Genomic DNA, 25235 nt, shown 5'->3' with positions numbered 1-25235 from the left:
CTTTTCCAAAAAGATAACCTCAGAATGTGTTTGTTTTTGTAGTGAATTAACATTTTATCCAGGGTTTTAAAAGAACACTCTACCAATTTAGGATTGCTATGTTATAACATTGTCGGACTACAAAATTTAAATCAATGCTGCAGAACCAGAGATATCATCTTTTTTATTCTATGTTTTCTTCTTGGCACCTACATTACCCACAATGCAACCCTGACCTCCAACAGCTTGGTCAAAGAGATTCAGGTGTGTTACAGTAGTAGCAGCTATAGTAGTCTCAAACCACTAGCCTCAAGCTGTGGTCTAGTAAGCTCCCTACTTTCTAACTCTATACCACAAGATTTTTTTTCAAGCCCCAATAGATGTCGACTCAAATGACATCACTTGAGGCAATTTATCAGACTTCACACAGCTTCCTCAAGCAACTATGTAGTAGTAATACCTGCAAAGAGAAATTTTGATGTATATGAGTTAACAAAAATGACAAAGATAAATAAGACTTCTTCTGTTATTTCAGTAAAATAGCGTTTTAAAACTTAATATGAGAACAATAGTTGCTTTTGTTTTGGACACATTGTGCAGATTCAGTGCAGCTCTCCGTCGTTGTTGTTGCAGCCTGCCTTCAGTCGTCAGGGGTCATGTTCATTTACAATCTTGCATCTTGATCAAATTATAATGATGATCTACAAACAGTGATGGGGGGGGGGGGGGGGCTTAAATAGAGGGGGGGGTTTATTCAAAGAGTAAAGGGGGTTACATGAGGATAGAGGGATTATATTCAGAATCACATAATCCAGCTGTTGTTTCTTCATCTTGTATTGTGTTTGTCCACATCAGCCTGTTGCCCGGCTGCAAATATGTCACTCTAAACAGGTCGATCTCAGACTGTCGTTTAAGGTCTTCTGGTAATGGAGAAAGGAATGAAAGAAGCAAAATATGTGGTATGTTACTCATTTCACTTCATTAATGATTCATTTCTCATTGTGTTATGCAAAACATTTGGGCTTTGATTTGTTCTCTCACACATTGTTTCTCAACCTCTGAGTCAGACTGCCTTTCATCGTCTTTCCGCTTCTGTCCTTCCTTTACTTGTTGCATTTTAGACAATAGATTAATCAGCTTTGTTTTGTAATCAGTAAATAATGTTAAAGCAATTTAGGCATGAATTGGATTGTCTAATCCAGAAAAGGTAATATTAAAAAAAAGAGCCAAAATTATTCAATGAGTGAATAATGAATATCAGGAGCAATTCCTGTTTGTCAGCCTCAAGTGTCAACATTGGCAGTTTTTGCAGGCACAGTTTGACTTCAACAACTTTTTTCTGTGTAACATTATTGCCTTGGGTGAGCAACTTAAACTTTTTGTCTGGAAGTATTCAAATCCTCCACTTAAAGAAGCTGTAATTGATATTTTTTTGATGACACTGTAATAAATGCCAATGTCCTTCCAGCGGATTTACAGAACTTTATAGTGAGTTTCAGCTCTTTGTTTAGCTGTCTGGATGCAACTTTACTATTTTGGTTCACTCTCACTGCTGTCATACTTTTGTTTTCAGAGAAAAAAGCTCCAAAAAACCCTCTGTACACTACCTGCTCAGCGACGAATAGCAGACAGACACAGTTAACGCCTAGCTGCTGAACATAGTGGAGCATTTAGAAGCTAAAGATATTTCCCTCAGGAGTTGGTGGAGACCAAAAAGAGCTTAAAGAGAGTGAACATTCAGCAACAGTTTGCTAAAAACTTTGCTTCGCTGTCCCCAAGTGGCTGAAAAATACACTTACCTCAGTTTTAAGTAAGACGTAAGCACCAATGCAACAGTATTCATAATCTTACTTAAGGGAAAGTACAGAAGAAGGGGGGGGGGGCTCATTAACATCAAGGACTGAAGGGGCACAGGTCTAAAGATCAAACACACTAGTACCCCAGCCAATACATGTAAAATCTAGCTCCCTCCGGGCATCTCATGTGAGTCTAACTTTGCGGTAGTGATACTCGTTCTTGAATGGGTCACCGGGAAATGTAAAATGACTGCAGCGGGTATAGAGTTTAGAGAAATGAAAAAGCAGAGTGTCCTGCTGGATATATAAACTGTGAATTCATTATAGAGAGATTTTGTGAAACTATGCAGATATGAACAACAGGATCCATCATCTCCTTAAATGTGTCGGTTTTTCTCCAAACCAGCCGAAGATGAATATTATCTCATGTGTTTAAGTGTTAAGTTAAGTTAAGTTTGTGTGTATTTGAAGTGAAGTATAACTCTTACCATGTGCGTGGGGTCTCCAGGGATTTTGAAATTTCTATTCTGACACAAACACACACAGACACTAATGCAAAGTTGCGCAGTCTATAACTATAATGTCATGCTCTTAAGTCAATTATAATTTGTGTGTATACACTTGTGATTTTATGTGTCTCCATGTACTGCAGCTTTAACAAGCCTTTCTTCAGGCTGGTACGTCTCCTGTAAAGTCTCATTTCTTTTTTCTCTTTATAGTGTTCGTGTAGTAAATAAAAAGCCTGATGCTGTTGATAAACCTTCCTCTGGGTAGACCAATTGTCGAAAACAAACCACTGTGCTCTGTAAAACTGCTGGATATGTCATCTGATGTACAGTCCTGTGAGTGTGTGACCTACAGGTGATACCACACAGGTGTACAATATATATAAACATCAGCCAGCAACAAACAATGTGAGCAGAGCCACTTTGGTTTACAAAAAAATAGAGCTCTTCTGTGCAGACCTACACTGACACTCCTGCCTCCACAGATGTTATATAAAATACACTGAAGAAAATATTATAGGAGACCATTAAAGACAATCTGTGATGCAGGCTTTACTTTTATAATATAGAGCAATTCTAATGTCATATTATTTTTAATTCAGTCCTACTGTAAGTGTGCACTGTGCAGCTGTATGTAGGAGAAAACTATTAAAAATAGTATTGGATGGATCAAACTCAGTATTGTCATAGTAACACCAACAATGGCTTTGTTATATTCAAGTGTCCCAGTAGGTCATGACAGTCTGACAGTGAGCAAGCATGCAACAGGACCCTGAAACTGAAGCAGTTAATGGAATTCAGCTATCATTCGTTAATAATTTACAATGTTTTTTACATTTACACTTGTGCTTTTCCTTGCGTGAAGTGTGAAAAGGCCGTGAAAAAGGCGTATCAACTAGAACGTTTAAATAAAATTACAGGACAGTTTTAATAAATATTCCGTTTTCTTTTCTCTGTCTTCAGGACCTGGACAGTCTCCAGATTCAGCTAGAGGAGGTGCGTTTCTTTGACCTGTTTGGCTACAGTGAGGAAGAGGGAGGTTGGCTCTGCTTCATGTGTAATAACCCCGAGAAGGCCACAGGTACACACACATACACACACACACTCTTAAACACTATTATATAAGCACTATATAATAACGATGATTAGAGGTCCAGATGAACCAGGTCCGTTTCAGACAAACAAACCTTGAGAGGTTTGTACAAAACAGGACGCCTCCACCTCGTCCCTGACAGCAGTTTGTGTTTTTCATTTTCAGATTGTTGTCTTGGCAGCAGTGAAACTTGAATGTAAATGCTCTGTATTTGTATTTCTAGTCTTTTTGACTACTCAAAGCACTTTTACACTACATCTGTATTCACCAATCACACACTGGCAGAACAGCCAGGATTCAGTATCTTGCCCAAGGACACTTTGACACGCAGCCTGGGGGAGCCAGGATTGAACCTACGACCTTCGGATTAATGGCCAACCCGCTCTATCTCCTGCCCCCACATGAGAATACTCATTAAGTAGACACAGACAGGAATTACGTGACAGTTTTCATAGGAGCAGCTAACAATGTTGACTTCAGAAGTTGACGTCACCTGGAGATGAATAAGTTCTTGGAGAAAGATTGTAAGATTGTTGTTTGTTCCATATACATTGAATTTAAAATGACAACGATGAACACACTGATCGATGAAGTAACCACACAGAATCAATAAATTCATGGCCATAAAACTATTTTTAAAAAAAGGTTAGGCAAAGAGGAAATGCACAAGGAAAAAAGACAGGAAGAAAGCATGGATAAATTGACCTTTACAACACATATTAACAACCATCAAAAAATAAACACTTTGCCTGACATTTCACTGCGGTTTCCCCTGAATTGCTCCCAGCCTTTGTTGTCCACTCTAAACAGAGCAATGAACAAATTGGAAAGTGGGATTCTAAAAGATGTTTTTCTCATTTCCAGTCATCTCATCAGCTTTGCTAGGCACAGTTGTATTTCCCTGGGGTCTGATGGTAAAACCAACGCAGAGCTTCATGGGATGTTTTCAGTCACAATGCCTTCAAGAGGAATAATCGTTTCCCAGAACAATGAAGGAAAACGGAGCAAAGAGCAGCTCTTATTTAATAACTGTCTGACTGATTTCAGTTTTGTGATGAAGGGTCACTGCCATCATGACTCAGTTCTGATTAGTTTACTTTGGACCAGAGACCCCCCCTTCGATGAGCACTTTGTCCTAATGAAGACAAATCACATTTAGAGCGCCGTGTGTCTACTCTACAACTCTACAACTCTACACACTCGAGGCTTAAAACTGTTTAAAATGTGATCAAAATATAGGGAAACTGTTTGAAGCACATTAAAAAGCAAATAAAAAACAAAAACACCTCTTTCATCCGTTTGTCCCACACACAGTGGCTCCTCGCTATTCAGACTTTCTCGCTCAGGCTTGATTTATGCTGTTAGGCGTCTCTTCTCTGTTGCCTGTCAGTCTCACTTGTTTCTCCACTCTGACAAACAAAGAAAGCACAAAGACAGTGTGTAGGTGATACTTTAACAGAGCGTATAAATTAACGTGTGACAGTGTAGCCTTATGAGAGCAAATGTGACAGTGTTTAGGAAACAGGCTTTCAATCTGTGTTTATCTCAGTCTCACATGGAAGCTGTTATTAGTTATATAAGAGGAGTTACAAGAGGGCAGTTTAAGGCAGATGTTGTGAAACATGGAGAGGGCAGAAAAGGTCAAACTGAGAGAGACTGGCTTCTGAGAAAGTGAACTCAAAATCGACTGTAGTGGCGCTAATAAATATCTGTAAACCTTTGTCCCAGCAAGCAACAATGTGTTTCAGGCTCTGCTGTTTGATGACTGCTAATAAGAAGCCAGCAGGTATTTCCCAGAAAGTTAAAAACAAGAGGCAGGAAGTTTGGTAAAGGAAGGAAATGGGCAGATGGGATGCAGTTAAAGTTTAGCATGTGTGCATGTGTATGTGTTTATTTATGTTTGTGTGCTTTGGAGGAAGAAACGTTGAGATTATAGATTGGACTACCACAACTTGTGTTGAATTTGGGTTATTATGAGATCTCAAGAAAATTAATTATTTATTTAAAATATTCGCAAATAGAACTTAGTGTAACAACAGGGTGATTGAATAAATATCGGACTTAAATACACTGAGTGCATGCTGCATAAAAGAGGTTTCCTGTGCAGAGCTGCAATTAGTTTAGGTAAAAAGTGTACTAATGTTAAAAAAAATGTCTCTCACCCCTTTATATTTGGTGTTATCAAGTAATCTAGATGGTTTTATTTGCCTAGGTTTTCTGACGTTTCTGTTTTCACAGGAACTTTTTGTTTATTAGAAAGCATTTCCAATGAAAACTGTTCACAGTGAGGTTAGTGAATTTCTTACTAGAAAGATATGTTGCTGTTTCATGCCACAAACAAAATTAATTTTCATTGTATTACGGTGGAGATACTGTAGTTATCTCAAAACCTGTGTTTGGCTAGATACCACCAGGAATAAATAATCAAATATACTGTATTTAATTTGTAATTTGGGTGAACTGACCCTTTATGCCAGAAAGACGTGCAGAGTATGTCTCAAACAAAATAAAAATTCATGGGATTGATTATATTCTGTAAAGTTCTTCAACATTCACATTGATATTTAAGGTCATAATGTATTTCCGGTATGAGATCACAGACATTGTTAGTGGCAAGGCCACAAGGACAGAAATGCAAGAAGGGTTCGGACCTTGGTCGTCCCAGGCCTATCTGCATAGCGTCAGCATGTTCTTTTTGGTGTATTTGTGTTGATAGTATGGGACCGTATTTACATGGCCCCAGTTCGGACCTAACACCTTTCAATATAAAAGCAAACTGGTTCAATGGAGTTAACAGTTCGGAGTCTGAGGTTTTGTACTAGTTGGACAAACTCACTCTTATACTATATGTCAGAGTTAATAATAAACAGTCACCGGTATTAGAGGAAATGCTCAAGTATTATTAGGGCTAATTCCAAATACACTGTTGCCTTATTTTCCACATTTATTTTTTATCCTGCCATCAGTTCTGATTAAGGTTTGTGTTCATGTCCTCTGCCAGGAGTACTGCAACCCAGTACAATCTTCTCAGGCTAATAAAGACCTAAAGCAGCCATAACACATCCTTTTCTCCACAGTTATAGTCTATATGGAAATTGACAGTATGACACTATATTGCAGTATTAGATACAGTATAGTATCTATAACTTAGATAAGTTAAGTAAGTATAAGTTAATTAAGTATAAGCTTTAACTAGCTGAAGACAACATAGCTACTGTCCCTCATGCACAGATAAAGACCGTGTGAAATATGTGGCAAAAGCTCAAACATGCAACCTGGTTTAGTCTGGACTGGTGGTAAATACCTCACTAGCCCGGCGATGACTTGGAATAACACTGCACAGTCTAATTCACTTCATCAGTCTTCAAGATATAATAATATTTAGTGACTGATGAATGATCTTCATCCATTCAGGTAGAATTAAGATTCATTCGGCTCATTTATACGAAATCATTAAGCTAGTTTCACACAGATTCACAGAGGTACACACACACACACACACACACACACACACACACACACACAGCCCGATCCAAACAGTACAAAAGCCAAATGTGAGCCACTCTTCCAGTTCTGCTGCTCAGAACAAACCAGTGTAATCACTGAGCCAGCTGAATGACTGCAAGGAACGGATGATTACATTTTAGATTCATGCCAGCCTCTACATTACAGGAGGATTTACAAAAGGAGTAGTAGTACTTTCCCACTGGGACTGTGTGATTGGAAGCATGTGGATACATGTGTTTACTTCTTGCATTTGTGTCCTTGGCTATTCTACTACTCCGCACGTCTTTCATGGCATAAAGGTTCGGTTCACCCAAATTACAAAAGAAATCCAGTATATTTGATCACTTATTCCTCACAATATCTAGTCAAGTTTTTTTAAACAGTAATACACTTTTTACCTGAACTAATTGCATTTAGGCCCATGATACATCTTTTATGCTTAAGTCTGACCTGTTATTAAACCAATAATATGTCTACTTGTCTCATTTTTTCCAAATGAGGCTTAAGTGTTAAACTATTAAATTAACCCAGCGCACCACTGTGAAACCTGGGCTCATTAAAACCCATTAACATTGTTAATGATATCAATAAACCTACCACCCATAATTTTAAGAAGAAATCAGGTTAAACAGACAGATCAGAGTCACTCTGCATCAGAGTCAAGCTCGGACACACCTCCTGTAGCTGCAGAGCCTAAATAACTATCATTAAAGCCAACATATTGAATCACTGTTAAGGTTGGAGCTAAAACACAAACACAGTCAGCTGTTCGCTGCAGCATGGAGCTTTACCCAATGAGGACATTTTTACTGAAACACATTCCAAGTCAATTGAGCATCAAAGGCTACCTCCAACCAGCAACACTATCTGCAGCTGATCATTCATCAATACTGATGTACTGAATTTCTTCAAAGCAAATAATAGGAACCCGTTTTTGCTTTGCGGTACACAAACTCATCAAAACAAGGTGGGAGGTAACTTCTTTGCTGCCTGAATGGATTTACGGGAAAGTTGTTTTTAGTTAGTAGAAAGAAAAAATGCTACATACTGTATAGCACTTTAATACTTTGGGTTAGTGATTGTACCTTAGTTCCTGTATCCATGCCATCAAACACTGGACAGAAACTCTTTGCAAATTCAAATGGCCCATGTACATGAAACTGTGCACAAATTCAAATGGTTTGTGAAGAGGTCTTTCACCAAAATGAAAATGTCTATAAAACAAGCCCACAATGTGGAGCCAGAAAACAAGCCCCAAGGTGTCCACTGGAAAAGTTCTTACTTGTCTAACTGAAAGCTGTCCAGCTGCATCCAGTATATTAGGTCAAGTTACAGTAAATGACAGTGATGACTCATCTAATGTCACTGAAACAAATTTAACAGCTTCACTTTAGACGCTGTGCAATTTGGATTTGGAACTTTTTCACTTTTAGGTGACCCGCTTTTTTATTTTCATCATAAATGCAGCATATAACCACAGTGTTCACATTACCAGCTGCCACCAGCCAGAGTTATACTTTATAATGCTTTATATTGCTTTACTATAATAAAAATCTTGCTGACTTGGCCGGAGTGGCTCGTTGTGATTACGGCAGAGGTTACAACACACAAGCAAGGAGCTGGTGTTTTAATGGTAAAGGAGAAAAGAGAGAAAGGTGAAGTGTTTTCCACTGCGAAGGCCAAAGTGGAGCCAGTGGTTACTGCCACTCCATGATGCTTTATGATCTACTGTTGAGTTTAACTACTGGAATGCCTTTGAACTGAGCGGTAATGAGCAGAGTTGTGTGCGTGTTTGTGCATGTACTGTATGTGTGGACATGCCAGAATAAGGTACACAGGTTCACCATCTTTGTTTTCTGTGTTTCTGCCGTTGTTGAGTGTTTTTACTTGGATGGCGACAACATGCCATCACCTCATCACCAAACTTACAAGAGAAAAGGGAATTGTAATTGCCTTGAGTGAATTACATACACACACACTTTAAAACATCCCTCATGCCTTTACATGTGGATTTGAGAACACATTCACTCGTGTGTGAAAGGCAGTTCCTCTGTTTGCAAAAAGATGGAAAACCCCAAGCGAGACTCTCCAGCATTCAATCATCAACCCGTGAAGACACGCTGAACAGAAATTCTCACCTCCAGGAATTATGTTGCAAATTCAGGAGATTCCCTCAGTAAAGAGAGATGTTCACCACGCTGTGCTCAAGTTTCCGTGTCATTACCACGGATGGAGTTTTGAGAGTTAGAGAAGTTGGCTGATAATAATAATTTCAGACATCGTTTCTCGAGGGTGCTATTTGATATTCTGGTAATATCATCATTGCAGGGTCGTGGTCATAAGGAGACATGTTAATTAATACCTCCGTACTGAAAAATGTAATTACTAATTAAACTTATATATACAGTAAATACAGACATAGTACTTGAGAAAATGTACTTAGTTAATTTCCACCACTGTTTGTGTCCTCGTCTCATTGCTTGACGTCAGTGTGTCTCGGATGAGGGGTTGTGAACTACTTGCCTGAGGCGAACAACAAATCCAGGGATCAATTTCCAGGTGTATGCATCAAAGCAAAGAGATGGCACGAGGCGCTGTGATTTATGCACCCGACAAGTTTATTTCTGCACCCCCCCAAAAAACTGAAATATTTGTTAGATGACGCAAATGAGCCGCAGTGCCTCATCTCAGCAGTGTTTCTGTCTGAACAGGCGGACAGGAACTGGGTGTGGACTGTACACAGACACACAGACAGATTAATTAGAAAGATGCAAATGTTTTACTCAGACGCTCGGCATCCCAGTGAATCATCAGTACAATATAGGAGACATTCAAAACATTATCAAACTTTACCCTCATCCAGTCAAACTTACATTTAAACATCGTCTCTAAAAAAGAGCAGCGAAAACTGAATTCTATTCACCTCTGTTGTATTGGGTCAGAGACAGCTATCTCAAAACCTGGATAGAATAAATAAATATGGCTAGATACCACAAGAGGTAAATGAGAAAATAAATTTGGGTATTTTGACCCCAATGTTTCTGTTACCGCCCTGCATAGCAAGGTGTTTCCAATTATGTTGTATTGTATAATGTTTATGGCTGAAGTTCAGGATAATTATCATTAATCAATTAATACACCTTTTTTTGATTAATCAATTCATCATTTAGTCTATAAAATGTCAAAACATACTATTAAATGCCCATAAAAAGTTTTCAGATAAGAATCTGTAGTAATGTCTTTTTAATGCTTTATAAAGTTTTGTTTGACAATCACAGAGAGGTATTTCATTGACACTGATGTGAAAACAGAAAAGCAGAAAGGACACTTTCTCCTCTCGTGTTATGTGAGGTTCTGATGGCCTTTAAAGGTTTGTCCTGTTTGGCGTCGGGCACCTCCTTAAATCATCTTTCCAGCATGCCCACACATTCGCACACACTCTGATCAGATTGCAAGTAATCTCTTGACTGCTTTTCTCATCGTTGTGGATACAAAGAGTGGCTCTGTTTGGTGGTCAACATCTAAAGTCCCGGTTTGCTGGCACCAAACCTGAACCAGCCACAGTCTCTCCAAGTACACAGTAACACACGTGCATACACCACATGCACACATTGAAACAACTGCTCAATTCATCAGTTACTGAAAATCTGTGATCACTTGATGATTCATCTTTTTGGTGTCAGTCGGAACAAAATAAACCGTTTGTATTCAAGCAAAAAGCCATTTACATAAACGCAGACACATTGATGCATGCGATTATAAGACGCTCACACATACACACACACATACACACACACACACTCAAATCAGTACTTGATCCAACTTAGTCCAGGAGTTTCACGTTGGTGTGTGTTTCTAATCAGACAGATCCAGACCCGACTTTGTGGGCGGCCTCCTCTATCTGATCACACACACACACACACACACACACACGAGACAACATGCTTGTATTGATTTAAAACAAACAAGCCATTAAAGTTGACTGGAAGTGGAAAAGTTCAAGTTTGCTTGTATCACACAATTTCATAAAAATGCAGTTCAAGGTGCTTTGGGGTTATAAAACGTTACAGCAAAGAACTAAAGAGACAGAAACAGATAAATAAACAGTAAAGGAAATTGAGGACAGAAATGAACTTTAATATACAAAATAACTATGTGAATGCCGAACTGGTTTGTTTTACAGTAAATTCATGATGCAAGTCTCAGATCAACAGGGTTGTGCCACTCTTTAGAAATGCTTAATGTTTCTCACTTTATCAGGAGAAATCTACAGGGACATGAAGAGGGCAGGTACTCTGTGATCTATGAGATCTGCAGGTTTCACTACATAGGGTGCATTTACTAACATTTACTATTGATGGATCCAGAATCAAGCTGCTCTTGTCTTAAATGCAACATATCTGCAACATATCTTTCATACTGTATATTTAGCTATGCACTACCAATTACATATGCTCTGTGTTACTGCCAGCCCATATCCAAAGCATACCTGAGTCTTTTCAGTTTGGGAATGCATTCTTCATATGCTGCAGGCAGCCACTGGTTTCCATTCATTTCGCTATTCAACACGTGGTGGTGTTTTTTAATAAATAAACACTACATATAAACTGCATGGCTATACTCAGACGTCGAGTGCATTGAGTGCTCCGTATGTTTAGAAGAGAAATGCCACTGAGATTGTTTTCCTAGAGAACGACAGCTTTCTTGTTGCAGATGAGACAGGAAGTAGTCACATTAACCTATCCTCCAGATCAAACTTTCTTTTTGTTTCAAAAAGAGACATTGTGGTGTATGATGCGGTAAATCAGAGTGCTGTTTGTCATGAAGTGTTGAGAAGTTGTACAATTAGGTGCAATCTGCAAAACTGAAATGAAATAAAAAGCCTTTTATTCTCTGATGTTACAGCCTTGCTAGAAAATTAAATGATTACTGTAAAATAAAAACTGGGGAAAAATCAAAATAGGGAAAGAAATAGGAAAATAGACATTTGCGAGCCAGATGTAATAATAAATTCATTTAGGGGGGCTATGTAGGGGGTCTTGTGAAATTGTCTCATGGGCTAGATCTGGCTTGTCCTCTGGTAGAAAAATCAACATGCAGAGTTGAAACCAAAAACTGATTGGTTGCCAAACATGCCACATTATTTATTTCACAACCACCATTTTCGCATATTTTTTACCTTTCAGGCTCCATTTTCTGGAAACATAGCTCATGTCAGACCCTCCCACCAGCTCCTGAATGCATCATAGTGACAGACCTTTGAGATCAGCCCATTGATGGTCAGCAGTTATGTAAAGTAAATGGGGGAAACATTTCTTAAAAACACTAATACATTTTCTTTTTGTCTGTGTCTTCCTTTGTTTCTGTCTGCCGTTCTGTGTTTGTATCTAGTTGTGAACCAGGAGGGACAGCCTCTGATTGAGGGGAAGCTGAAGGAGAAGCAGGTCCGCTGGAAGTTCATCAAGCGCTGGAAAACCCGTTACTTCACCTTGGCGGGAAACCAGCTTCTCTTCCGGAGAGGCAAATCAGTACGTAGCCAGTGAAAACGAAGGCTCCTCACACACAAACACACTAACACATGGATACGCATGCACACTGTCCCTGGCCTCCCACTCAGAAAACCCTCATTAATGTTTCCCCTGTTCCACGTCATTTGAATCATGATGAAATTCTGAAACAGTGGAAACCTAATCCCGTGATAAGCTCAACTGTCCCTCAGGAGCATCCGGTGAATCCGACTGTAACAAACCTTGGCTCCGTTCAGGACTCTTGGGGGACTCCCAAGGCCAAAGCATGATACTGCAAATACATGAGTCACTTTCACCCACTATAACTCAAAGCAGATATCATTACGCACAAGTAGCAAACACACAAGAGGTACAGTTTCGTAAAGTACGTGTGAGGGAGAGAAAGACCAAACGTAAAGGTGAGTTCCTCTGGGTTGCAACAGCAAAAAAACAGCAATCATTTTTCCGCCAACTTCCCAACTTTGCTGGTGAACAAAGGGTGAGGTCACTGAACAGAGAATTATTGTGCAAAATATTGCCTAATCAAAAACATGGAGTGTGATCAAACATGTGCTGAGGTCAGAGGTCTGAAAATGTTTGCTAAAAAAAATTGTCAAGTTTGATCTTGTCTAGCTGACAGAAAAATATATTCTGTTCATAAGAAAATCCAATTTATTTGGAAACTTACACCATCTGAGTGTATCCGTGCTTTTATCCTGGTTTATGGCAGCCATCTACAAGCAATTAATTATAATTGAAATCATTTTCACAGCCAACAGGAGATCGGGTTTCCTCTGGATCTTTAGACAGCGCCGTGTTTACACAATCAGCTCCTAAAAACTAGAGCGAAGCAGGGCTATGACAGGAAAATCTGGAAACAGGGGGAATATTGTCTAGTAGATTTGAGCTCTCTTTTGTATCTTTTTTTTTTACTCTAAACAATAGTCTTTGTGCTCCTACCCAGATGGTTATGGATTCCTCTCTTTTAGCAGCAGTCACAAATTGGAAAGGTTTTGTGGCTTTTTTCTCGGAGCTCAGTCCATCTTTGCCAGTATGAACTGGAGGTGGTTGGCGTGTTGTGAAAGACCTTTTCCCAAATGGGGAGTGAGATTAAGAACCAAAAAATGTGAAAACTGAACGGTTGAGTAGCTTTGACACACTGAGGGGTTTGAAACATTCCCCAAAACCACACAAAGCTAAGTCTTGCATCTCACTCTTAACGTGCCACATTTCCATGAGCATATACCGAGTCAATCAAACATTCTAAAAAGGAAGATTCCTATATTATCTGTACTGCAGGTTATTGCTGAGCTCCTCTGCTGAATACTGTATTTTCTCCTTTATTGAGACCAGACAAAGAGTGATGCCATACTACAGGCAGGCCTGAACTTCAATTTGGCAAGACCTCATGCAGGAATACAGAAAAAAATAGAGACAGAGAGTAATATTAAATGAGAATAATATGAGAATGAAGGATGTGTTCAGTGTACCAAACTGTTAACTTTTTGCTATTTTTGCTGCTAAAACATGCTGAATATTATTTCCCTACCTTCCAAGCAGCCATTAGTTTTCATTTGTGTTACTGTCAAGACACCTAAAACTGTCTTGCGCTACTTAGTCCATTAAAGTAATTATGTCTTGTTTCATTTTTGTTAGTGAAACTTATTATTGAGTCATTAAATGCTTGCCACTTGACACTAAGAAACTCCAAAATGCAGCATATCATTTATTTACAAGTTGATTTGATTTATGAAAATAAGAGTACAAGAAACACAAAAAACAAACATGCAGCTGCCCAACCGCTTCTATGCAGCAGCTAAGTGTAGTTGTGCTGTTAAGCACAAACAAGAAAAAAAAGTTTTTGTCAGTATACAAGTATGACAAATAATTTTAATTGTATAATGATAATAATAAATACATAATTTACTGTCTCAATAAATACAGATGAAAATTCACTAATTTCTCTGGATGCATTTAGTATTTATTGCAATCCACAGGATCTTCAAATCTTTGGCTTCATACCAGCATCATTGTCTCCTGAAATGCAAGCTGTCAAATGCAATGAAAGAATAAATAAGGTGCACAACAAAGATTCAAAATACTAGTAAAAGTAGTGTGTTTAGTCTAAATTTATGAAAATATCTTAATGGACTTTTTGGTCATGATAAAACATTTCATCATATGGCTAAACATCAATCAAATGTCCATTTAAATCAGTACACAAATCCACTGACGTGAATCCACTGTGGAAAAACAGCAATCAGACCCTCAGCACAGCTATCCGGGAGGTAAAACTGTGAACATCCAACTGAATGCTTTTCAACAAACACAGAAAGGATGTGGGCAGTTGCCATGAATCCTGCAGCGAGCTCTGGTTAAGTGGTTATAAACACAGGGTTATTTGGTTATAAACACACATCTAACTGTGGTGTAAGAAGACATGACTATGGTGCAATACACACACACTTACAAAGAGACACATTCAAATTGACACTTAGTGGGGTAAAACACAGAGGTGATGTGCAGCAGAGCTGGAAGTGTAACTGTTCTGAGGTAGAATGAACTGTAAACAACACCGCGCTGAAATCAGGAGGCTACATGTGATATCAACAGCAACAGCAGGTACTGAAATACTTAAAATGTACAAAGAGCTTTTTAACATGGCTGAAGATCAAGAATCACATCACTGTATTTTTTTTACAACTATAGTTTTTTATCAGATTAACACAAGCTCTTATAAATATGATACATTTTTACAGGATAAACTAACGAACAGTATATAAAATAGTTAGAATTTGCTCCACCTCAACCAACGTTATTAAAATGCTTCTTACATATGTATGCATCAGTAATAATAATCCAATAATATAATAAGTAACAGTGACCTATTTATATATAAGTAACATTTTGAATGCATGCATTATACTTGTAACTGAGAATTATTAAAGAACAAGTTGTTATTTTCACTTAAATAAAAGATGTGGAGTTGTCGTCTACCAATGACAAATGCACAACATGGTATTCATTATTAGTAAAATCTCTTTTCTGAAGCCTGCATTAAGTCGGTGAGCACAGGTTGTACAGCTCCAGGTGATAGGGAACATCCACAAATGATATGGTACAATTGCTGTTGGAAACTTACATGATTTACCATCTAAGGTTTTCATTTGTTCTTTTGTTTGGATGGATTCTTTACCCATAGAAAGACGAGCTGGATGACATCCCTATTGAGCTGAGCAAAGTGCAAAGTGTCAAGGTGAGGAGTTCATTGTCTCTCCCAAATCTGCTCCCAAAACCTTTTGATCTTCATGTGTTTTTGCATTATTAGCTGTTTACCTGGTCTCATAGCTGTGGTTTTGCTACTACTTTTAAAGAAGGTGACATTGTTGTCATTTTAAAGCTACGTATATCATCTGATCATGTTATAGTGTACAGTGTGGAAGGTCTAAATCCTCCCCAATGAGAGTTTACATAATTAAAGAAGGCAGATCACATCCCCAAATGCTATGAGCAGGGTTGCCTTACAGCTGTGAAGTAAGAAAAGAGGTGGCTACATAAAGCCAAATTACATCAATCTCAAAAATTACAGCAGCATCTCTTCCCAGAAGACAGCTGTTCAAGTCTGAGTTTGTCATCCTCTCCTCCTCCTTTTTCTCATCTTTCTTGTTCTTTTTTTCACCTATAGGTGGTAGCCAGGAAGCGGCGGGATCGGGGCCTGCCGCGGGCCTTTGAGATCTTCACAGACAGTAAGACGTATGTGCTGAAAGCTCAGGATGAGAAACATGCGGAGGAGTGGCTGCAGTGCATCAACGTGGCCGTGGCTCAGGCCAAAGAGAGGGAGAACAGAGAGGCTACCACCTACCTGTGAGAGCAACACAGTTAACTAATGAGGTCACACACAGGCTACTGTACTATTGGCAATATGTGCCATGCACACAAACATACACTTAACTTAGTAATATCTTGCATAGCTGTACACTAAAACATCCACTGCCAATAACATAACTATATACCTGTAATCTGTGATATACATCTTTAATCCTCATCAAAAACAATCGAAAATACTTGTTATGCAGTATTTTTAGGGGGAAAAAGACTTTGAATAAACCAGCGATAAAAGACTGTGGAAAAATGAAGGATGGTTACATTAAAAAAAATACTGACTCCCTGTACTTACCATTACTCCACAGACTCTGATGTATTTACGACTGTGAACTATCATAAATGAATGTTACAGTACTCACATACAAGTGTTAAAGATTGAAGTTACACAAGCAGTACTATATAGTACAGAAACTTCAGCTCCCTCAGCTTGAGGCCAGACACTGCTATGAGCTTCAACAACCAAACAAAACCAGCATGTGTGGAAACTTGGGATTTTTAATGATGCACGATGATTGGGATGTATTTGAGCCCAGAGTAGTATTTAGCAATAAAGACTTAATAGAAGCACAGACCTCATAAGGACTTGTAGCAATAATGAGACTGAACAGTTTCTCTTGAAAAGCAGGAAGGAAGAAGAAGAGGAGCTAATGGACAGCAGATGAGAAGGACATTCAAGACTGGAATAATGTGTGTGTGTGTGTGTGTGTGTGTGTGTGTGTGTGTGTATGTGTGTGTATGTGTGTGTGAGAGAGAGAGTATGATGTAGTCTTAAAGGAATAGTTCAACATTTTGGGATATATTTGCTTTCTTTCCAAGATTTAGAGAACATTGAATATCACTCACTTCTGTACTCTAAACAAGAAGCTACAGTCACAAAACGGAAGGTTAGCTTAGCTTAGCATAAAGACAGGAGACAGAGGGATACAGCTAGCCTGGTTCTGTCCAAAGGTAACAAAATAATAATAATATTAATCTTTATTTGTAGAGCACTTTTCAAAAACAAGTTGCAAAGTGCTTTTCACAAGTGTAAAAACAATAAAATCCACCTACCAGAAACTCTAAAGCTCTTTGTTTTATCTGAGTTTGCCAGACAACCAGCAGAGACCCCCAGAAGTCACTGCTGGTTGTCTTGCAAACTCACAATGACTTCAAGACTTCAGGAAGTCGCTGCTCCCGAACGAGAAATAATCACGCACATAACCCCCCTGTAAAACCACAACTTCTTTACCTTTGGACGAAACCAAGCGAGCTGTTTCACCCTGTTTTCAGTCTTTATGCTAAGTTATGCTAAGCAGCTGCTGGCTGTAGCTTCATAGTTAGATATGCCAAGAGATTGATATTAATCTTCTCATCTAACGCTTGGCAAGAACTACTCAAACTCTTGTGGAACATGGATGTAAATATTCAATCCAGTGTTTTAAAATAATTTTGTATCATGTATTTTCTGTATTTTTGACTTACATAAGGTATTTTCTATCACTAGCAAAAATATTTTCTCCCCAAAGTCAGCAGGCAATAGCTCAAGTTGAGTTATTTAAGAAGTGTTTCATCCAACCATCCAAACAATTTTGTCGTATTTTCTGTTTCTGCTCTTGTACTAAAATGCTTATGAAGCAAGTCCCCTAAGATTTAATGAAGTGGTCACATTTCTGTTCTTTTGCAATCTCGATACTAAATGGACTGGGCTATTTCTGGCTTTCCCGAACAAGAAACTTCTGCAACCCTTCACTCGGTGTTTCACTCTAGTGTCAGCCCAACTGTTTCTTTAAAAGGGAGTAGACCACAGATTTCAAAGTAAACGTTGAAGTAAATTTGTGGTTTCCTTGCAGATTTAGAAACCAGTGCCAGTTCAGTCACAATGATTTACCACGATTCAGTATAAAGAATGAAGGTGATCTCTGTCATTTTAAAACAGGCCATTTCCAAAGGTTAGAGATTAAAGGCGCATGTGTTTTATGGTCTTTTGTTTAAACCATGAGATCGGACATAGTGGAAGTGAGCATCTGACTGTTAAAGTCCCAGTCTTTACCTCTTTACAACTTCCAGTATCGTGAAAAATGAGCTCCTGTGGCAGAACACGTGGACCACTATGTTACTCACTAACCAGGATGCAGATGACAAACATGCTCTGAACTGTCTGCCCCAGACAAACAATCAGGGTTGGCCATGGCAAATCAATTATTTAGTATGTCTGATTTTGATCCTTTATCTGGATCCACATCAGAGGTGTGTGTCCGCCTACTGGTGAATGTATCACTCTCCTCATCTGTATCAAATTATTTGGTTTTGGTTAAATATATAAAATGCATTTTTCAGAATATTGCTACATACACATTGCCTTTCTCACCAGGTCAGGTTACTCTCCATTCACAGCAGAGCTTACACATGATGATGAATATTTACACCATGCTACTCCAACACATCTTGATTACCTCCATCCTCCTTCTTTTTATTTAGATATATGACACAACATACACACAGCTATCTATGCACCCCAGCGTCTGGAGGATTAAAGCAAACAGACCCAAGTAAAAGCTAATTTTAAAATATTTTTTTAATTCCTTGTGTGCCACATATAGCACCTCAGGACAAATACTACCAGATAATCAAATGGACTTGATTATTGACACTTTCTGGCATTTGTCTTGGCCCACCTATCTGGGCTGTTATGCAGGTTGGAACAAACAAAAGTATTTGCGCTGAACTTAACTATACACACATATTACTTGACTGTAGCTGGATTTTAAATCCACTGCCACCCTTAAGTTTAGAAAATCCTCTACCTTGCGCTCTAAGTGTACCATGAGGCTGACAGTGTTGATTTTTTGGTGTTTGAAATGAATGTCTGATCATATGAATGTCAAAGTTGTGTAGATTTAACAATGCGAACGCTTTCTGCCATAGTTTCCAAGCCTGCGGGGGGCCAGCATTTTCTTTGCCAAAATGAGCAATTTTTTTAGGGTAGTTTCCTCTTCATTAAAATATATTTGTAGGCAGCTGTCTCTCTATCTCTCTGTCTATCGATCTATTGATCTATCGATCTATCTATCTATGTCTCGCACTGGAGAATAGTGAGCTGTTATTTTGGCTACTTTAAAGCACAATGAGATTACATTTACATTTTGGAAAGCTGATGTCAGGATGGAAACACAGCTGTATATTTCAACAATCACACACACTGTAGACTACATGTGAAGATGATTGACACAAGTATTCCTGAATGTATAAAACCATTTCTCAGCATAAATATCAGCCTTGTGTAAAGAATCATAGGACAGTGTGTTAAATTAACTTTGATTTTAAGTTTGATTTTTTGATATACGGCCAATATTTATTTTTTACAAGTGCTGTCATAACACTTCAATCCTGTCCGGAAAGACCACTGAAACGATGAATGACCGATTTTTATCTTGTCACCTCTGTGTCTTCGTTGTTTTTATATTACTATGAATTGATACTGCAAACAAATGAATGCTGTATTTTAACAATTTTTAAGTTATAGATTGTATATTTGCCTGTTTCACCTTCTGCATGTCTGACACTGCCTTCTGGTCTCTTTCCTGACAGAATTGTACAATAAATCTTTACCAGTGAAATCAATGAAGTCTATCTTTTCTGTCTTTCTTCCTGTCTTTCTGGTCACTTGGAGTAACAAAAAAGACATGTACAAATATGATACTTAAAGAAACTGAATAATGGTTTCCTGGATCTTCGCAAGCAGAAAAAGAGAAATTGATTTGAACAAAGTCGGGATTGTTTCTGTGAAAGTCCATCTTTAGACAATTTGTGCAGTTGAATTCACTTACCGAGCCTTGCCCTCAGTGATAATGATCCTCTGGCTAAAAGCTCCTATCTGTTGCTCCAGAACTCCTGAGAGGATACACACACACTGGCACCATTACACAATATGTCTACATCCCAATGTAAATTAGAACAGAAAGATGCTTTGCTAACAGTGAACAGACCTGCGGAGACAAAGAGAGAATTACTAAAATTATTCCATATGCCCACCGAGTAAACCCAAACATTCCTTCCTCCGTGCGTATGTTATGTATCTTATTGCAATCCAAAGAGCTTTCTCTGACTCCAAACCCATCAGATTGGATCTCTCTCCCTCAGACAGTCTGTGGTGTCGTTCTGATCCAGAAACCAGTTTCACACATCAGCTGAACGGAGGCTGGCAGAGCTGATGACTTGATATTCCCAAACTGGCATTATGTTCCCATTTCAAGCATCCAAAAGCACTTCATGAAACAGATTTGTTGTGCAGGAATGAGAAACAAAAAAGAAAAGTGGCCCTGCTCAACCGTGAGCTTTAGAGAATGACTCAATACAATGACAAGAGTATGCACTTCTTTTCAATTTATTGATACCTATTGATGCACCACAATCATTTCTTTGTTCACCATAAATATCTGATGTAAACATGTGCAAGCATTGCCTTCCTTGGAATTTAAACCTCATTATTTGGCATAAAACAAAGAGCCAGTATTTACGTAGTTACAGAGAATATCCCTTCCCAGCCAGTCACAAGTGAACCCCAACACGAAGACATTTGGCATTACAAAGAACTTTGTCCAAGTAAATATCAATCATGTATCTGAGCCTTTCTCTCCTCATCCATCTCCACACTGAATTAGAAAAGTGCAGCCAACACTGGAGAAATCAGATCCTTCCACCCTAACACTTACTCAGCAACAGGAATAATGCTGGATCTCCATCCACTATCAGTTCAACACACAAAACACTTTCACAAAATAGGTATTTGCTGCCTACTGGCAAACAACCAAAAGGCTTTATTCATAGACCAGTGGGAGTTGCATTGTGTATCTGATGTTTGTTACAAATGATCATCCTAAAAACGGTCATAGGTAACTGGTTTTCTTGTCCGCTTGGGGGCAGCAGAAACAAACCATGAACACAACACTGACACATCATCACCTTTACAGTTTTTCTCAGTCGCTTTGGTGCATTTATCGAATCATCCTTAACATTTCCAAAACAGTAAGTGCATTTCTCAAAACAGGTAGTACAAACGGCACAACACAGTGGATTACCTGCAAAAGCCCATAACTTGCTATCTCTCAAAAGCAAATCTTTATGTCATTGAACTTGTCAGTGCCATCAGAACGACAAGTCCTTGTGTCTTGTTTATGAACAAGCAAGTCAAAATGTTTAGCCATCTTGTCAATATAACAGTAACCTTTAAATATTTTCTGATGTACATTTTGGCTAAGATTTTGATGACAATGATTGAAAATGCACAAGGCTACACTTTTTTTACTCATCATTTTCTCGTGATTTTGAGATAACCATAATGGTAATTATAGCGTGATTGTTGTATGATTGGTTAGCTCACTTGGTAGAGCATAGGCCTTGTAGGTTTAAGGTTGTGTGCTCAATTCTCACTGAAGACTATTTTTCATAATCCTAGTTCTTATGAAAAGACTGTTTCACATGCTCACATTACTGTAAAGCACATGCTGGACTCTGTGCGTTCTTGGTCCACATCCATCAACCTATGGACTTTTCATTTCCCCATCATTCCCAGGCAGAGACAGAAATTCCTTCTCATTCAGGGGAATCCATGTAACGTTACACATTTCCTGACGACTTTCGGAACCTTTGAAATAGCGGTCGGGAAATGTGTGATTGGATTCCCCTTAATCTCTTCATAACAAATTTGCTGAAGAGGATAATACACACAAAAGAAGATAAAGAAAGTCAACAAGAACTGGAATCAAACTAATCAAACTGAGCCCTGTGCTCTACCAACTGAATTAACCAGTGACACTGGTAATTGCTTTGAAATTATCCTAAAAAAGCGCACCTGCCTCAGCTATGGTTTGTTATCTCGTGATCACAAGAAAATTAATTATCCCATTCTCAGGGGAAAAAACATTCGTTTTATATATATATATATATATATATATATATATATATATACACATATATATTACTGCTCACTGCGTATTGTTACTGTTTACTGGTATTGAGTATTGGTATGAGTTTTGCTATTGTGATGTTGTTGTGGTCTATTCTTACTTTGTTTATGGTCCTTAAGAAACAACCTTTCGTTTAGCTACAGTATATACTTGTAGGCAAAGGATATGAATAAAGTATTTTAACTTTGTTTTTTGAAAACGTGTTCAACCATTTTGCATGTAGTGACAAATGCAATGAACTTATGCCTAGATGTTTTGGGGGGTAAGATTGTTCAACAGAGACTGGTATAATTCACTGTGATCAGCAGGACATAAGCAATTGATAATGTAGGAAACAGCAGACAATTGTACATAATCATTTGCATCAGTGTGTCAAGTCATTTGCAATTTGTTCAAAACAATGAGAAAGTGCTTTTATGATGTGCACAAGTGACGAGATGATGTGGAGGTTGAACAATTAGTTTTGAGAATTTCAATTCTGATCTGAGAAATGCACCAAAGTGACTGAGAAAAACTGTAAGATGACTTTTTGGCGAAGAAGACGCCACTTTACACAACCACCACATTGCAGGGCAACATCAGCAGGAGTTGTGTTTCTGAACATAAATCCAATATTTGTAGACCAATGACTGCAACTCCAGCCACCCCTCCATCAAGCTGGTTAGGTTTGCTGATGACATCAAGGTCCTGGGCCTCATCAAAGACAATGACGAGGTGGCCTACAGGAACACTGTGAAACAGCTGGCAGCATGGTGTACTGATAAAAACCTGGAGCTCAATGACAACAAGACGGTTGGTCATCGATTCCTGGAAACACCCACCCCTGCATTCACCACTACTCATCAACAATGTAGCAGTAACGGTGGAAGAGAACGTCACGTTTCTGGTTACTACCATCACCAGCAACCTGAAATGGGAGAGACAAATCCACTGTCATCAAGTGTGCTCATCAGAGGATGTTTCTCCTCAGACTGCTCCATCTGGTTGTAGGTTCTGCTCCATCAGGACCAAGATGATGATACCCGAACAGTTTACTTTCCCCATAAGGCTATCAGGCTCTTAAACAACCCACCCTAGCTCGACCTTTATACCCCGACCGCTTATCACACATCATCCCCAGTGCCCTCCCCTCCACACACACACACACACACACACACACACATACATGCACGCACATGCACTTTAACACACACACACACACACACACACACACACATACTGTATAAATGGGATGATGCAACTCCTTATTATGGACTTTCCAAGACCTTGCAGTGTGTTGCAGTGAAGAATATAGTATTATTAACTTGTGTATTGAGGTATTCAGGCACTAACGTATATAGATATTCTTACTAATTTTCTCTTTTTAAAGAATTTTACCATGAAAAATATGTTTTATTGTGCTGCAACATAAAGTCAAATTCCTGTGTACCTTGCACATTTAGTGAATAAAGAGATTCTGATTCTGATTCTGATATTCACTGTACTTTAGCGCTGTTTTTGGTTTCCACTCACTCTTTGGGGTAGGTTCTATCTAGGTCTTTAGCTAACTGAATTATAAAATGGACATAGCATGTAGCAATTTAGAATGAAAGCTGAGCTCTCAAATTAAAAGCTCCAACAGAAACATACCCTTCCTACACAGGTGTTTTCACTTGAAAAAACACTATGCTAAAACACCCATCTAAACATTGGCTGACAGGGGTGGGAGTGTTGTAACACTTCTTTCAAAAGTGTTACAACCATCTCCTTTACATTCAATATTTTACAGAGTACCCTTTGCAATCAGGGCCCACCAAGCCTGCACTCCAGGGTTACCAGCATTCATTTGTCAGCTCTGTGACCAGTACTCCCCATTCACATGTTGGCGTGTGTATTGGCACTCGATCTTTTCCGTACTCCGTCTCCACCAGTGAATAGGGAATACCTGGTATTAGGGTAGGTTGTAACAAGGCAACACAATGCATTTGACATCAACACACGAGGTCTGAGATATTTTTGTAAAGGATTGAATTGGTGCCATTTGTAGTGAACAAATTTGAGTACTTTGTATAGATGTTTGAGAACTCGAGCTACAAAATTCACTGAGTTATAGTTGCTGAAGTCAAAAGTGTTACAACCATACCCTATGTCAGAATAAAAGTCTGGAATCTCTGACAGAACAACTGCTTCATGACAGAGGAGAGATGGAGCAATGACATGGTGAAGAAGAGAAGCAGACTATACCAAATGTGGAGGTTCGCTGTCATGGACTAAATTGTAAGCGGAGAAAACCCATTGCTACTTGGTTCAAAAGAATAGTAGTTTTGACATGAGGCGGTTCACTGGAGGATTACATTTAATCTTATTTATAAAGTTCTCATCTGAGGCTTTTATTGTGCAATAATTTCTTATGCACACTAAATAAGCCAGTATATAGTATAATTTCAAAAAACTTTAGAGATTAGATTGATGGTACTCAAATGCTTAATGTTTGAAACAAATGTTTAAATTGACCAAATGGGACTATGGAAGTGACATTTTTTTTTTTACGCAAACCTATCAACTCCAAATATGGCAAGTGTGCTTGAATACAGGAGCACTTTTATTAGGGCCAACAGCCCCCTCTGGCTGCAATAATCAGCTTTCCAGCTCAGATACACAAGACTAAGCATGCATCATTTTACCCAAGTTTGCCTGTACTTAGGAAACGCATCTTTTGTTGAGGGTTTAAGTCATGTAGTCTGCCCCCGACCCCCCCTTTAGGTTATGACTTAATTGCAAGACAATGCAAACCCAGTCGAGAGTCTTGGCTCCTCTCACCACACCAAAAACAGTCGTTCAACAGGAGGTACCAATTCAATAAAGACCACACAGTTCAGTGGCATAACTCATTTATTATTGAATAAAAATTTGACATGAACACGTGCAGACTAAAAACCTGTAACAAATTGACGACCCTAAAGTTTGAAGGCAAGTCTGCATGCCCTGCTGTAAAAAAAAAAAAAAAGGAAAAAAAAAAAAAAAAAAAAAAAAAAAGT

General features: G+C 38.6%; 1 protein-coding gene across 3 annotated transcripts in view; it reads left to right on the top strand.

The window, feature by feature from the left end:
- veph1 (ventricular zone expressed PH domain-containing 1) overlaps positions 1–17245 on the top strand; it is a 77318-nt gene extending 60073 nt beyond the window's left edge. Inside the window, exons 12-16 of one of the 3 annotated variants that reach the window (XM_046074776.1) lie at positions 3245–3362; positions 12273–12409; positions 15591–15644; positions 16074–16252; positions 16899–17245. In XM_046074776.1, coding sequence (XP_045930732.1) covers positions 3245–3362; positions 12273–12409; positions 15591–15644; positions 16074–16252; positions 16899–16935 — 525 coding nt within the window. In that variant the 3' untranslated portion in view covers positions 16936–17245. Of the gene's footprint in view, positions 1–834; positions 939–3244; positions 3363–12272; positions 12410–15590; positions 15645–16073; positions 16525–16898 lie in introns of those variants that run through there. The other 2 variants (XM_046074777.1, XM_046074778.1) reach the window with 2 other exon arrangements.
- The last annotated feature ends 7990 nt before the right edge of the window (positions 17246–25235 follow it).

This window comes from Micropterus dolomieu, linkage group LG17, assembly GCF_021292245.1.
Source record: "Micropterus dolomieu isolate WLL.071019.BEF.003 ecotype Adirondacks linkage group LG17, ASM2129224v1, whole genome shotgun sequence".
In the NCBI taxonomy this organism is placed as follows: Eukaryota; Metazoa; Chordata; class Actinopteri; order Centrarchiformes; family Centrarchidae; genus Micropterus; species Micropterus dolomieu.
Note: the sequence above shows the minus strand (reverse complement) of the source record. Positions and strands in the feature narration are given on the sequence as shown.